The 16,348-nt window shown below is 36.9% G+C and overlaps 2 protein-coding genes across 7 annotated transcripts in view; both read left to right on the top strand.

Moving 5' to 3' along the window:
* Positions 1 to 388: 388 nt before the first annotated feature.
* On the top strand, positions 389 to 7,407 carry skor1b (SKI family transcriptional corepressor 1b). 4 transcript variants are annotated; one of them, XM_077248921.1, is made up of 9 exons: positions 446 to 762; positions 1,715 to 3,461; positions 4,090 to 4,177; positions 4,276 to 4,386; positions 4,467 to 4,541; positions 4,777 to 4,851; positions 5,522 to 5,563; positions 6,078 to 6,152; positions 6,784 to 7,407. In XM_077248921.1, the coding sequence occupies exons 2-9, from the start codon at positions 1,725 to 1,727 to the stop codon at positions 6,876 to 6,878; spliced, it is 2,298 nt and encodes a 765-aa protein (XP_077105036.1). In that variant the 5' UTR covers positions 446 to 762; positions 1,715 to 1,724; the 3' UTR covers positions 6,879 to 7,407. The 4 variants fall into 4 exon arrangements, with proteins under 4 accessions (XP_077105037.1, XP_077105038.1, XP_077105036.1 ...); XM_077248920.1 differs by having other exon boundaries at positions 467 to 762; positions 6,781 to 7,407; XM_077248922.1 differs by lacking the exon at positions 5,522 to 5,563 and having other exon boundaries at positions 389 to 762; positions 6,781 to 7,407.
* A 3,324-nt stretch (positions 7,408 to 10,731) lies between these two features.
* Positions 10,732 to 16,348, top strand: part of pias1b (protein inhibitor of activated STAT, 1b) — a 31,125-nt gene continuing 25,508 nt past the window's right edge. For 2 of the 3 annotated variants that reach the window (XM_077248913.1, XM_077248915.1), the window contains exon 1: positions 10,780 to 10,825. In XM_077248913.1, coding sequence (XP_077105028.1) covers positions 10,802 to 10,825 — 24 coding nt within the window. In that variant the 5' untranslated portion in view covers positions 10,780 to 10,801. Of the gene's footprint in view, positions 10,826 to 16,348 lie in introns of all 3 variants that reach the window. The other variant, XM_077248914.1, reaches the window with a different exon arrangement.

The raw sequence follows: 16,348 nt of genomic DNA, 5'->3' as shown, positions 1-16,348 counted from the left end.
GTAACCTATCAGGTTTTGGTGCGATTTAAAAATAATCATGCGGCAGCAAAAATATTTACCGAAATATACATGTGAGAAAATGTTTTATTATAAAAAAACCTAGCCTACTACAACAACACATGGCTACCCGTTTTCTCTGAACGTATCATAGAAATTCCCACGGACACTGATATTTCACATTAAACAAACCTTTTCGTAACCTACATACAGCATTTAGACGAGTATAGGATTGACTAATTCTTCCTAAATGCCACGCACGCCCCCGCGCACACTGGCAGACAAGCAATCACTTTCATGTGTTAAAAGATCACGTGGTGAACTTTAAACGTCTCCAGGCCTCAGTGACAGCACTGACTGTCGTCCCCATTGGTCCCGAAGGCAAATAGTTAATGTAAATATGCTGGCGCTAAGTGGGAGTGCCTCGCCATTAGTTTAGCTGTCACTTGAGCGCTGTCGAATGTCTTCAGTGGTTGTGTCGTTGAGGTCCGCACTAGCATGTGGTCACCCTCCGCGCGCACCTCTACAGTAGTCGCGGGAGAGCCGAGTACGATGCAAGTCCACGCGCTCTAATAGGCCTGAAAGAAAACAAAAAAACAAGCGTTCGTGGACATTTTATATCAGCTCGGCGGGATTCCAAGGCGTCTGATTACCAGAACGCTCTATAGAGGACAGCGCATTTATTCAAAGGACTCCAAGACGCATTTTCGAATACGCATTTTCATTCACATATAAAAGGCACTTCGCGTTCTTCTGGAAAAAAAGGTGAGATTTGTCCATGTTTGCAATGTAAATTGTTGTTTATTTAATTGTTCAGAGGCGGAAGTAACCGCGAAGAACTGCGCTGTCTGTGTCTTTATCCAATTTTATCCAAAAGCGTAGGCTACTTGATAATAGGCTACTGCTTTGTGTATTGAACACTATAAGTGAACTGCATGCGTAGGATAATAAAACAGGCTATATACATATGTAAAGTCTATTGAAATATATAGGCTAGCCTCTTTGCAATATAGACATATAAAATCAAATGTATTTGTCAATTTGTTAAAAAAGGCGCATTTTTAAATGTAGCCTAACTGAAATTGTAAATGAAAAAACAGGTTAGAATGCAAACAAGGAGCCTGTTTTAATTATAGGCTAGTTCACTTGGTCTTAAGAACAGATCCAAGACGTAAAGCTCATATTTTAGTATAATTACAATAAAAGTGGCTTAAAGCTTCTTACACCTTTGTTAAGCTCTGACAAAGCTCAAAGGATTTCCTTCTGGTGTTGACAGTACACTTTTTTTGGATTTTCAAAACGGTCTATTGTAGGCTATTGCACACAAAAAGTAAACTAAACAAACTAAAAAAACATAAATAAATTTTAAAAAATCCAGAATTTCGATGCAATAAAAGGACATCAAATTTAATACTCTTAAAACGATAATCTCGGTATCTCATTCGAAGACGGATAAATTATTTTCATATTGATTAATTAAACCTGGCGGCCATCGAAGCATAAAGCAGTCTTTTGAATTTTCAGCATGAGACAATCTTATTTTTCTCTCCTTCTCATTATTATTATTACTATTTGCCTATATTTTTGATCGCTACAGAATTCTGTGAAATAAAGACAATAATAGGCCCACATCGTTGTTGTTTTATTTTCCCCCGTTTGTAATAGGCTATACCCTTTAATAGTGTCCCTAAAATATTCTTTTTGTCCCTCTTCGCAGATTTCCAGGAATGGAATCTATCCCAAATCAGCTGCCGGCTGGAAGAGACTCCAGCTGTTCGCCGAACTCCAAACAAGACTTGCAGTCTTACTCTGGTCCAACACTCAAGCCGAACCAAGTCAGTGAGACCTCTTTATACGGAATACCGATCGTTTCACTAGTCATAGACGGTCAAGAGAGACTTTGCCTAGCCCAAATATCCAACACCCTTCTGAAGCACTACAGCTATAACGAAATCCACAACCGGCGCGTGGCCCTGGGCATCACATGTGTGCAGTGCACCCCGGTCCAGCTGGAGATTCTCAGGCGCGCGGGGGCAATGCCCATTTCCTCGAGACGCTGCGGGATGATTACAAAGAGAGAGGCCGAGAGGCTCTGCAAGTCGTTCCTGGGCGCCCACAGCCCGCCGAAATTACCAGAAAACTTCGCTTTTGACGTGTCGCACGAATGCGCGTGGGGCAGCAGGGGCAATTTCATCCCAGCCAGATACAATAGCTCGAGAGCGAAGTGCATTAAGTGTTCGTTCTGCAACATGTATTTCTCTCCAAACAAGTTCATATTTCACTCTCATCGCACGCCGGAGTCCAAATACACGCAACCCGACGCAGCAAATTTCAACTCGTGGAGAAGACACTTAAAACTGAGCGATAAAAACTCACCAGATGACGTGGCCCATGCCTGGGAAGATGTCAAAGCCATGTTTAACGGTGGCAGCCGCAAGAGGACGCTGCCAATCGGTGGGTCTGAAAGTTCGTCCTCGCTTAGTACACAACGAGCGGGAGGTCAGACCCAGGGGGAACCGTCTGAGGTGCCCCACAAAACTGTCCGATGTGAGGATGACAGGGGGAACGTGGCCATGCCGAGCAGCATCCGCAGTTACCCTGTTATTCCGGTGCCCAGCAAGAGTTTTGGGATGTTGCAGAAAATTCCACCACCGCTCTTTCCACATCCATACGGTTTCCCGGCTTTTGGATTGTGTCAAAAGAAGGATGACGGTGTTGTGATGGGTGAGCCAAACAAGACAAACCTGTCAGGTGTGTTCTGGCCGAGCGCTAAGGACAGTGCATATCCCTCCTTTCCGATGTTTTGGCCTACGACAGGCAGCTTGGCCATGCCAACATACCACCATGCCCAACCTAAACCTCCTTCTGACGTGTTATGTACCAGACATGGTGATCTAGACGCGTCAGAGCAAAGTGACCGAAGCACGAGCACCCCTAAAGACAGTTTACTTGATAATGAACGGTGTTCCAGCACTCAGTCTACCCGGAACGAGGAGGATAAATCTGGGGATGAGAGCAGGTCTATAGAAGGAATGCCAGCCTCCACCAGAAAAATAAGCTACATATCTGCTTTCAGGCCTGTTGTTAAAGACGTTGAGAGCATCGCGAAACTTTACGGCAATAGGGGTCCGTATTCTGGTCCTCGATCCGGCTATATGTCACCAGATTTCTTGAGTGAAAGTTCTAGTTATAGGTCGGTGTCTCCGGACGTGGACAGCGTGGACGATCCGGATGTGGATGTGGAGTCACATAAAGCGCACGAGGATGAGGAGTGTGTGCAGCTGTCTGTGGATGACCGGCGGACTCCCCACAGTTCGGCCGAAGCGCAGAGTGACGGGGTTAAAGGTCAAGACCAAGAGAATAGCCAGATCCACACTATAAGTGATCTACACTCGACAAATTCAAGTGAAACACGGCCGTCTGATTTGGAGAGCAACGGCAATAAACACACGACGCGCTTTGAAGTGAGTAACTAAATAGGCTACCCTACTACAGGACCGCGCATAATTCCTACTAATTTTTTTTTTTTTTTTAATTATTTAAATTCTCTAATTAATTTAAATAGCAAAGTGGCCTACTAAACAGCTTGTTTTTAGGAATTTATTCATGATTATAGGCTATTCGTTAGGCTATAGACATTTATAATTATTCCCTGTTGTTTTTAAGATAAAAACATAATAAGACAAAGGATAAAATTGGCAGTTATAGTAAAAAGGTCTTTAAAAAACACTAATCTAAAAAACACTCATCTAATTTTAATAGGCTAATTTTTCTTTTTCTCTTCAGTAAATCTTTTCGATTTATTTCTAATTTTATAAAGTGTATTTTCATTTGAATTTAATTTACATTATTCGGGTAATTATTGTTAATGTAATCGAATTTGTGAACAAGGTGAATACATCCAAATTGTCGCGATGCTTTTAAAACGTTATAATGAATTCTGGTAATTTGTTGTAAGTAATGGCTCTTCGTAATCTTAGTTCGTTCAAAATGTGATCATATCAAAATAGCAACGTTCCACTCGGATTGTGCTAATCACATTCAAAAAGAAAATGTGAAAAATTGCGAATAATTGTCTGCTCAATTTTACAGGTCTATGCGCGTGAAAGGGACGAGCACGTGCATCAAATGAGCACATCTTATTTTGGTTCAACGACCTCTTATCAACGCGAACAGAGTGGTAGGCCTATTTTAATTCATGTGGATTTTTACTTTTCTTTCTTCCTTTTTTAAAAACAAAAAGTAAGGCATTTGTTTTATAAATATATTTACTTATAGTTAAAGACGTGCACGAAGAAGAACCTTCATCTACAGTGGAGGAGGCTGAACCCAAAACTCAACAGGATCAAACCAATGTCAACGAGGAGCGCCTAAAGGAACCAAATGATGGTGCGTACCGTTTACTGGACATCCTGATATTCAACACCAGTCTATTGATTTTCTTCATTCTGTATATGTTGTGTGTTCAGACGAGGAAGCAATGCGCAATGACACTGGCAGCAGGGGCTCCTTGATTGAGAAAAACATAGAGAACATGGCCAAAGGTAAGGAAACAAAACAATACACGACTGAACATTACCACTAGTCAACACATTTAGCAGAACTGATGAGAAAATCATGACATCATGTAGAAAATTATGGCACAAAATATAACCTTAATTTGTTGTTTCTGGAAATTATTGTTTCCATGATAGAGCATGGGTTTTATTATTGTAATAATAATATTTTGAGTCATTTTGAAACATTTGAATAAGCTGCTTCTTTTATTTATTTTAACAGAGGAATTGCAGAAACAACTTGTGGAACAAGTCGAGCTTAGAAAAAAGTTGGAACGGGAATTCCAGAATCTAAAAGGTAGGCTGTTTTATGTTAATTCTATTTCTTATGTATTCTTTCCTAAACATATACAAGGCTATCAAAAATAAGATCAGATCATTGACTAATTCTCTAGTGTTCATTTACAGTAATGTTCTAAACAGATTTATTCATTTATTTATTTTACCAACTTACAAGTTAGTCAAATAAGCTACAATTAGCTACAATATAAGTAATAATAAATTGAAGGTAACACTTTACATGTGTTATCATTAGTTAACTGCATTAGTTAACATGAATTTTAAAGAATTTGTATATAATGTTAATTTCAACATTATTACAATCAAAGGTAGTATCTGTTTATATTATTTAATATAGACCTGAGCTAATGAGAACTAACAATGAGCCGTTGTATTTTTATTATCTAATGTTTAATAACATTAATGATAATGGACTAATGATTAATAAACACTTTAACAAATGTCTTGCTCATTGTTAGTTAATGCATTAACTAATCTCAACTTATGGAACCTTATTGTAGCCTATACAGTGCAACTTTGTGACCAATAAAAAAATACTATATATTTGAATATAATTATTTTTTAATTACGAATTACCTTTAAAATGCTGATTAGTTGTCCATTTGAAATTAAATAGCTATAACTATATTAAAAACCTCCCAGTTAACGAATCATTTTGTCATGTGTAGGGAGTCTATCAAGAGATGCATCAAAGAGTCCATCAAAGCTCAGTAAGAAGAGTTCTGCATTACACTGAAAATTCTGCCAAAATTCATGACATTGAAAAGATTTTGTGGTCAGTTGGTTGAATGTAATGCTTGGGAATAGTTCTTGCTGTTGGGTGGCTTTTCATCAGCACAAACTGAGCATCTTTTAAAAAATTAAGAACGAATGGTACAGAAAACGCTGAAAATACTGCAACAGAAACAAAATACTTTAGAATGACAAAAGTATCAAGTTTAGAATGACATTGATTCAAACGCAGTGGAAAATGCTATTAAATGTTATTACCCCAAAAGATGTCATACAGAATTTTAAAACATATTGCAAAAAGTATATTTTTGTGTATTTTTTTAAAGAAATAAAATACATAAAAGAGCTTCACACATAAATATGCACACATATAAATCATAAATAAATCAAATGCAGGGTAAATCAGACAAAAGCACTGTATATTTTTTTTATTTTGTGTATACATAGCGAAATGCATTTTGATATTTAATTTGGGTCACATTTTCTTCTTAGACAGTTTTCAAGACCAAATGAAAAGAGAGCTTTCCTACAGAGAGGAAATGGTGCAGCAACTCCAGATTGTTCGAGGTAAGCGTTCGACTTCACACGACAGCTTTTGTCCTGTATTTAATGAAACTGTTTCCATCAGACCTGATCACCTTCTGTGGTCCTTTTTGAAGCTCACAAGAGTTTGTTCAGTCTTTTTATAAGCTATAAGCAGGACGTTTCTGCAGTTTTTCCTTGCTGCGTAAGGGAGTTGCGTAGACAGGGAACTGGTGGTTTGTGTCAGCTTTGGATGCCAGAAAAGGCCGCGCATAAAACTGAACCAGTTTAGATGAGAGGGGGAAAATCCACACCTGAGAATATCCTTTGTGTCTCCTGCGCAGACACTTTGTTCAGCGAGTTGGACCGTGAGAGAAAGACACGGTATGCAATTCAGCAGAAGTTAAAAGGTAACCGATTCAGGCAAAGCCAAGCAAATATTAGCGTTGAGACTAAAGGAAGTATCCTAGGAAAGCACAGCGTGACCATATTCAGAAGTGCCACCTTGATAACTCTTGTTCATTTGTAGACCTTTTATATATGATTTCAGATTTCTGCCGTACTGAATTGTAGCATCTATTGTCCTATAGAACACATGAGTTCCTTTCTATACACACAAACACATAATGGTACGCCGCTTTTATTTTAAACGATTCATTCACTTTTTTCCCAGAAGCTCACGACGCACTACACCATTTCTCGTGTAAGATGCTGACTCCCCGTCACTGCACTGGGACCTGCACCTTCAAGTCTCCTCTTCTACCACCTTGATGGACCACCTATTCAAGACATACACGTTCTTTCGAAATACTGCTGTGTCAAATAAAACGTTACTTTTCTTCCTCTGCAAAACACTGTCAACCTTTAGACCTGGAATAAGCAAGTGTGTATTGTAGTATTTTAGCCTATACACTGTAATGAAGTCATTTTCATTTGCAAAGGAGTGTTTTCAGAGTCACTGTATGTACTGTATAATTTATATAAAGTTCTAGAAAATTGCATTATTCAAAAAAAAAAAGTCATCCCACTTAAACATATCATCAGCTGTAGAAATCATTGGTAATAAGTGGCTATGTGCAATGCATATATTTGTTATGTATCCTGTGATACCTTTTTTTTTTGTTAGTGATCTGTTAGGACATTTTGTTAAATTAGATGCAACAATAATTAATGTTTTTGTATATATTATTTATTCCAAGTCCATGTCGGTTGTTTATTATCATCTGCATATTTGTATATTATTGATGTAAAGCACTTTAAATTGGCAGCCCTGAAATGTGGATTAAATGATCTTGTTTGAGTTTGTCTTTATTTCATCTATTTCCATAACAATGAGCTACATTTGCATATGAGTCATAAAGAACAACATGATAATGATATCAAAATCTTAGTTTGAATATTCCTTAATATTTATCATTATGACAGTTTTGATCATTGTTTATAAACTATATTCTGAAATCTAGGGTTTTGAGGAAACTCAAACTGGACTAATATCATCATGCTTTTCTGAATTTCTATAATTTACTACATATTTTGTACATACTCATTGGGTGGATTTAAGATTCTCTCCCTTTTATTCTCCTTCATTTTGGTTTATTCACTTTAAAAATACTGCTGCAATTAGTTTTCACAACTCATGCTTTTTTTAAAGTAGCCTAAGTGTTAGTTCTGCTTTAAAATTAGAAACTTTTCTTGTGGGTTTTTGAGTAATAGCAACAAAAATCCCTCAATTTTGAGTGTTGGTGATGTTTACATTTAACATTGCCTAAGTTTAGGATATATATATATATATTAATCAGTTCTTGCTATCCATTAAAACCATGACCTTGTTGTTGCAAGCTCCATGCTATTGAGCTACAGGAAGACTTTGAGTTGAATACATTTACTTACAAAAATTATCATATAATCAATAGTTAATCAACTTTTGCATTTCTTCATGCTTTTTGTTGGGTTTTATTTTTCGGTAGGTATCGAGGCAATTTCAATACTCATACATTATACCTACTATATAGTATGCGAAAAACTAGGCTATGCAAAAAGTACCCGGATGACCTGGATTTGATTTGTATACATTCAAAATTATTACTACTTTTAGAATAGAAATATTTTTTAGTTCTCATCATTTTATGTTTTTTGTTAAGCAGTGTTTGTGAGTGTGCATCACTGTGTGTCTAAGGCCAACTGCACTCAAAAAAATAATCTGTTGAACCAACTTAATTAAATTAAGGAAAGCTTTTCCACGAAATTGAATTATATTTATCCAACAAAATCGAATTTGTTTGAAATGACTTGTTGTAATCTTGCTGTATGAACTTAAATTAATTTGGTCAAGACAACTAAAATAATTGTGTCATTCCCACTAGATAATTTTTTTTGTCAAGTTACCCAGATTTAATTTTTTTCCTGCCTTAACACCAACATTATAGTTTTATCTAGTTTGACTCTACAGTTACATCCAATGATAGTAGCCACTAACATTCAATTTAATTAGAACAATTTTTTACATAATAATATTAGATGTGACTTATGCAGGTCTGCCAGCGAGGTTTAATGCATATAGAGTGTATACTGAGTTCGCACACCCTAAACAAAGTCGTCACTCTTCTGCATAATGGTAACCACAAAATTAAAAAACATTACATAAAGTCCTCTAAGTTTCTAACATAACTGAACATTAAATACTAACATCAACTAACAACATCTTTCCATTTACTGAAAAACACATAAAATAACATTTTAATCCCTAAATTTACCCTCCTAATGCAGTCCCTTGCAAAGAATGCTGGGAGCTACAGATCCACTGCCAAGTTAGTTGTCAACAAAAAGAATTCATGTCGTTTTCACACAAATTAATTAAGTAAACTTCAGTTTTAAATATATTAGGTTGATTGAACACAATTAAATTAAGTTGTGACAAAATATTAAACAATCGTGTTACTTTTGCTTATTTTAATGAATTAAATTTAACAAGAGGCAAAAATTTGTATCTCTATGTTTTGGTTCAGCTGGTTTGTGACGGGTCTGAAAACAACCTTGGAGATAAGATGCTGTTTGATTCTTTTCTCTTAGCCCATCAACTTCCATAAAACATGTAGCCTACTTCAAGATATGTGGCGGCCCCAAGTATCAGCTCAAGTTATTTAGTAATGGTCAAAATAAATGTTCTGCCTTCATAATTACTACTATTTTATAGTCAGTTGTATTCAATATTAAAGGTTTCACCTTACTATTTTTAACCCATCAGGATGTTGATAGGTCACATAAATTGATTTGAACAGTTATGCCTACTATTATGATAGTGTTCAAGTCAGTTCACATTTCTCAAGCCAATTTTGTAGACTTCTGCATCTGGAAGTCTATTGAACCCAGCTGTGTTCCCCCAAAAAATAACCTATTTCCATATTTAGTGGTTTATCAGTACATTTTTTGTTGTTGTTGCAATTATCCAGCACAGATAAGCGGAAGTATTAGGTGCCCAATAATCATATGACTGTATTTAAAATAAACAAATACACAATAAAAAAACAAAAACAAAGTAAAACTATATAATAATGATAAACTTTGAAAAGAAACGACGTGAAATAAAAAATGTCATCCCAAATATTCTGCAATTTACTACAAGAATGAAAGAAAGAAAAAAAGAAAGAAATCGTCCACTAAAAGAGACGGAGTTGCAAAAAAGGTGCGAGTCTGCCATCTAGTGGACACCTTTTTCATAGCCTATTTGTAATAAGTGCCTAGTTTTGTTCATATTACACACTGAAACAAATATTTGTAACACTTTATTTTACAGTGTCCTAGTTACATATGTTAGCCTACATGTACATGTAAAGTATGCTTAATTACAAGCAGCTGACCCTAAACCAAACTCTAACCCTATGTTGTTAATATTACTGACTATTTAAATATATAATTACACTGTAACAATTTTGGTGAGCAAATAGTTCATCTGTCGGATCTTTTCATCGAATAACTCAGTCAGTTGAGCCTGTTTACAAATTCGCACAATTGACAATGAAAAGTAATGGGATGAAATGGGATAACAGGTATAAAATAGCCAATAGCAGAACCGTTACGAATAACTTTCTTGTCTATATTATGCCTACGTCTTGATTTACGACATACGATTTTTTAAAATTAAACACAGCCAAAAGGTGTAAAAGATTTAAGCATCGTTTAATGTAAATGTTTATATTTGGGCTCTACATTGCAAGGTGAATCATGGCTGCAACAACTTAGACACGACATGCAATTACAACACTAAATAAAAAAGCTTACGGCATGTAATATAACACGGTGGAATGCCAGAGTGCACGTAATTACAAATGTAAAAACGCGTGCCATAATCTGATTTGTTTACTCTTGTTTATTGAAACAAGTTGTTTGAAAGAACCGATTCTTGTAAATGACTCTTCAGCTGACAGATTTTCTGGGAAATGTTATGATATACCATTTTGTTTAATCAATAAACACATTTACGAATTGTATTGATTGATAAATCAATCAAGCGAGTGCGTTTCGTTCCAGGAGATCTTGTCGCTGATGTGTGATGCCATGTATTACATTCAAGCAGCATGAAATCGCGTAATCCTCGCGCTAATTTTTAAACTACAGAGGGATTCCTCAGCATTTGAACAAACACACGCTCTGGTCACGTGCCAAGGCTCAGATCACGCTTGCGCCAGAGAAACAAGATGGCGGAGAGTGCGGAATTGAAGGTAAAGTGTAACCCACAAATTACTGTCAATTAAGCCTTTATAAAAGACCTGTTCGGCGATGCTTTCCGTCAGACATGTTCCTGTGATTGACTTTTGTACGAGGCGTCGTTCCGTATTTGATTTAAAAAGCGCTTTATGAGCAGTTTTGAGCCCGGTTAAAGGAACAGTGTTATTGTTGTGATGGATCCAGCTAACGTAATGTTAGCTGCCAGCTAACCCGCACAGCTGTCTGTCTGCTGATGTGAAATTACCACCCTTTAATCTGATTTGATTTATTATTATTACGGCTAATTGTTCTTTTAACGTTTAAATGAGGTGTAAAATAATCCATGGGCCGTCAGAGGAGTCGGTCGTAAGTGTGAAGCAGCATGTGGGTGGTGCGTACGCTGCTAACAGGCTGGAGATTCGGTACTTTGACAGTTAGACTTCTGTTAACCCGCTGCATTTATAAAAACAGAATTATTGCTCAGTCTCATAGCATAGATAGCTGACAATCGAGACTGAATTGTGGGCATCATAGAAACGTGTAAACATCTGTGTTGCGTCTGTGACGTCCAGAAATGCTCGGTGTGTTTACAGAACACCAGATTTTGAGACGCAACCATCGACCCTGGCCTGTTACTTTTAGTTTCTGTATGTTTTAGTAGGAAGTTCGTGTATGTTTAGCCGGTACTTATAAGAGTGACGTCTTAGGTTTGAGGTGTGCTGCATTGGGACAAGACATGAAGACATTTTAATTGTGCTTTCTGTCATTGTTATTGTTGTTCATTTTGATGTTATTGTTTGCCCCACCTGTAATCACGATATGGATTGCTAGTGATAGGTCAGCTGTTTGTTGTTAAACTGTAGTGTTACTTATGGAGAGTTCTAAACTGACTGTGACTTAGACAAAATACTGTCAAAAGTAGTTGTTGGGTATTTTTAAGGTTTTCCCAAACAGATAACATGGGCCCTTGTGTACTGTGTAGTATAAGTTTCCTTCACAAAAGCTTTATTTGGCAATAGCACATTGTACCTTGATAATTTAGTTGGCAATAATAAATAGTAATTTTGCATGGAGCAAAACAGGACGATAAGCATTATCGTTAGGCTATTTTTTATTTTTATTAAAGTAGATTTAAGCTGTAAGTTACATTTTAAGTGTGTGAAATCTTAAACCAGAAATCTTATAAAGAAATAGATTTTTTTCCCTTTTCATTGCTGATTGAAATCAAGAATGTTTTATTTGCTTTCAAGGTTCACCCTCTGAAATAACTCATCAAATGTAATCCAATGTTGAGTTGTTTAAGGATTTAATGGTAAAACGTAAACTTGTTGTAATACTTTTAATATAAATAGTTACTGTGAAATTTTAATTCTAGCTTTGACAATTGCAATGGACACCTGCATCACAATGTTTAGGCTATCGCTCAAAACAAAAGGTTCACAATTTACACCACTTCCTGTTGGTTTTAAAACAAATTAAAAATCCCTTTTCTTCTATTGTTTCTGTAATTACTGGGGACGGGGAGGTAGTTTATTATCAAGAATTCTATAATTCGTTATCAATTATTATAATTACATTTATTTTAATGTTATTGAGCATCAATGCATTTGTGGGTTATGCAGATCGGAAGCTTGCTTCACACAGTTACCAAAATGACATCCTTTCAGAGAAGTGCTTCCTTTAGATTGTCTTTGTCATAACTGAGTCAAGGCTTGTGATAACCACACACATTAAAACGAAATAAGCTAAATCAGTAACCTCATTGTTGATTCAAGCAGCTGTTTTATAATATGCACCTTTTTCTGTGAGGAAGTATAGCCTACTATTCCGACTGTTCTCAATTCTTTGCAAGGAGATCAGACCATAGAACAGAGCCTATTATTGTCTTGCTTTGATGTTTTTGTAAGTAGTGCTGCAGAGTTTTTCCTGGCTGAAAATGAGGCGGAGGTGGTAAAATCGTAACAGTAGGGGGGTCCGGGGGCATGCCCCCCCACGTAGAAAATTTTGAACATTTTAAAGATAAATGCATTAATCTGGTGCACTCCGCATGTCATTATGGAACGTTTTCTGGCTCAAAATTAGGTGGTAAAAAAAAATCCAGATCATGTGTACACATGAAAGTATACCGCGCCTTCAACTGGCTGAAAAAAAAAACACTTTTTACAAGCATGTTTTTTTTGTTTTTTTTTGGTATTTTAATAATCAGATAATTTTATTTTATTTACAGTTCAGAGGCTAACGTGACTCCCCATCACTCTGAGTCAGTGCCTCAGAAAAAACACTTTGTACCTGATTCAGTATCTGCTGTCAGATGAGATGTTGTCAGGCTATGTGGGCGCTATGGGGCGACAGTGGCTCAGTGGTTCATGTAGGTTGTCTACAAACCGAAAGGTTGGTGGTTCTATCCCCGGTTCCACCTGACCAAGTGTCGAGGTGTCCATGAGCAATACACCTAACCCCAGCTGCTCCCGACGAGCTGAGTGGCGCCTTGCATGGCTGACACCGCCGTCGGTGTATGAATGAGTGAGTGAATGGGTGAATGAGAGGCATATATGTAAAGCGCTTTGGTGGCCATTGGGTCTGTGAAAGCGCTATATAAATGCAGTCCATTTACCATATGTCAGTGTCATTATTCTAACGTTATTTTCGTAACTTATTTCGAAATAAATTTCCTCACCTCAGAAAAACTAACTTTCCTGTCCTGTCAGATGTTACTGAGCTGGTAACATCTGAAAAGCCTTGTATATCACTTGAATGTAAATAAAGCGCAAAAAAACAACAACTACTATGCAACGTAAATTAGTAAGCCATGAAATTACAAAACAGTAGTAAATTACGTGCCTGCTAAGTTACTTGTGATAGCTTATTTTATAAAAACGCCAGAAAAATGTTGGACTATTGCCTAAGTCAGGCTGGCTCTATGGATATATTTTAAGTAACTAAGTGTTTTAATTTCACAACAAAGCCAAAGCTTAAGAAAAACACTATCGGTACCTGGCTGTGACAAGTGAAGGCACTTCGATGCTGCGGAAGGAAGGTGCTTCTTGACTTGCGTGCGTCTGTGGTGGTGGTGATGACTGACAGGAGATGTTGAAAAGGGGGAGGGGCAGCGGCTAGTGCGGTTTCACAGAAATTAACCTTGCTCCGTTCGAGACCAGCAAGTTTAAATGCTTTTTCTGATGCCGTCGAAATGCGCAGAGCGGTTTGAGAATGGACACAGGCCGTGAACCCGCAGCGGAACCGTGTCGGTGGAAAAGAGGTATCTAATCATGTGATTCCCTGACTTGAGTTTTGTCGAGAGGCGGAGGTGGCCCGAAATTTGACGGAGGTGGCCGCCTCATAATTGTCTATGCAGGAAAAACCCAGGTGCTGGAATTATCTGAGGGCCTAAAGAGATGATCAGTCGTCATTTACTCGCCCTCATGTTGTTCTAAACCTGTATGCAGTTTTTCTTTTTAAAAGTGAAATTCTGAAGTCTGCGATGGTCACTTATTTTCCATCCAGTTATAATAAATGTGTGCTGAAGCTTTCTAACTTGAACAGCTGGAAAGCAACCTGCAGGGTTTCCTGGGTCATGTAAAGCCATGAAAATAGCAGGAAACTTAAAAATTGTGATTTCTATTCTTGGAAATGCTAATAAAATCTAAAAGGGTTCTGACATGAGAAATGTAATTTTTGGACATATAAGGATATTTTTACCATTGAAACAACATTATTTAGGGTTCAAAGTTTATAAAAAAACATTTATGTAACCAAGCTTCAAAAAACAGTTTGTTTAGATGTGGGACCTGTGACGTCACACAGGCAAATTATACATTTGCATATGACTGCCAGTAAAGCATGATGACATCAACAAACAAGGCCATTGGCGTTCAGTCACTTAACGGGCCTCATGTCAAAAGCAAATAGAACCCATTATAATCACTCAAGCTGTCTACAGTATACAATTGCCTGTTCCATTTCTGATGTAACCCATTGTGCTGGACTCTGCTGACAACAGGACAAATTGGAGAATAAAAGAACATTTGCTTTGACAAGTCTTGTTTAAACAGCTTGTTTGAGTCTCTGTACGGACTTCGGAAGGATGCCAGCATCATAAATAAGTGGATGGTTCATTTTTAATGGCTTCCCAGATCGGGCCGGACTCCGAAGGATTAGATGTTTGTTCAGAGCATTTGATTGCAGCTTGTTTTGTAAATGAGGCACAGTGTATTTGGGAGTTTGCAAAGAAAATGTTGTTGAAAGTTGAAGCAGTAAACTTTATTGACAGCACCATTGCAAACCATAAGTAGCCTATTTGTTAATGCTTTGTCTGTAAATTATGGTTTTAAACGGTTAATATTTTCAAAACACTTACTCGCATGCAACAGTGATCATTTCATTATTTTCTATGCAGTGACTTTAGCAATCATAACAGTGGCCATTTGCTGACAAGCCTTAAAGGAGCCTCCCCTTAATAACCAATCATTTTAGAGAGAGGGTTAGAATGAGGGTCGAAAATAATAACTTTTCCACATATATTTGCATTTTTTGCGCAAAAAAAACCTAACATCATAAATGAACGTCAAGGAACAAAGTAAAATAATAGAAAAAAGCCATGTCATTACAAAGTTCTTGTGAATTTTTACAGGTCAAGTCACCTTTATTTAAGTATGAACTTTATACAATACAGATTGTACAGCTATACAGTAATAGGAGGGCTTTTTTCATCACCTGTAGTAGGCTGCTTGTGTCTTGCTGCTTGTTCATGCAGCTTGTGTAGATAACCTGTGTGCAGCATCCTGTGGTTTGCATAGGGATATTTATTAAATGTGTGTGCTTACAGACACAAGCCCATTTCCTATAGGGTTTCAGTGTCATTGAAAGATGGGGTCAGTTTGAAAGAAATTAATCAATTTGACCAAAAGTAACAGTGAAGACATTCCTTACAAAAGATGTTTTTTATTTTTTCCAATTAAATGCTGTTCTTTTGGTCTTTCTATTTATCAGAAAATCCTGAAAAAAAGTCATGATATATATATACAGTGCCTAGTATAAGTGAACACACCCATGCTAAAGTTGACTAAAAAGAGGAATACAAAATCATCTTTTGGAAAGTGATCTTAATGCCTTTATTTAAAAAATGAGGAAAAATCCAACCTTTAATGACACAAATTTTCTTTGTAAATGAATAATGTATCATAAATAAATAAATGTTCTTCCTTAAAATACAGGTTGCGTAAGTCAGGACACCCCTATGTTAAATTCCCATAGAGGCAGGCAGATTTTTATTTTTAAAGGCCAGTTATTTCATGGATCCAGGATACTATACATCTTGATAAAGTTCCCATGGCCTTTGGAATTAAAATAGCCCCACGTCATCACAAACCCTTCACCATACTTAGAGATTGGCATGGGGCACTTTCCATAAGATCATCACTCAATGCAAATCATGCCAGCAACCTGTATTTTAAGGAAGTACATTTATTTATTTATATTACAATGCATTATACATTCACAAAGAAAATTGGTGTCCTTAAAGGTTGGATGTTTCCTCA

Source organism: Siphateles boraxobius, unplaced genomic scaffold (genome assembly GCF_051911475.1).
Source record: "Siphateles boraxobius isolate OS27281-9 unplaced genomic scaffold, OSU_SipBor_1 31, whole genome shotgun sequence".
Lineage (NCBI taxonomy): Eukaryota > Metazoa > Chordata > Actinopteri > Cypriniformes > Leuciscidae > Siphateles > Siphateles boraxobius.
This window is presented reverse-complemented; position numbering and strand designations above follow the sequence as displayed.

What these genes read in the sequence shown, in the direction of transcription:
- skor1b (XM_077248920.1), top strand. Translation starts at nt 1,725, where the DNA reads ATGGAATCTATCCCAAATCAGCTGCCGGCTGGAAGAGACTCCAGCTGT. An exon ending in AACACACGACGCGCTTTGAA is followed by an intron (nt 3,462 to 4,089) that starts GTGAGTAACTAA and finishes TCAATTTTACAG; the next exon opens with GTCTATGCGCGTGAAAGGGA. An exon ending in AAAGAGTCCATCAAAGCTCA is followed by an intron (nt 5,564 to 6,077) that starts GTAAGAAGAGTT and finishes TTTTCTTCTTAG; the next exon opens with ACAGTTTTCAAGACCAAATG.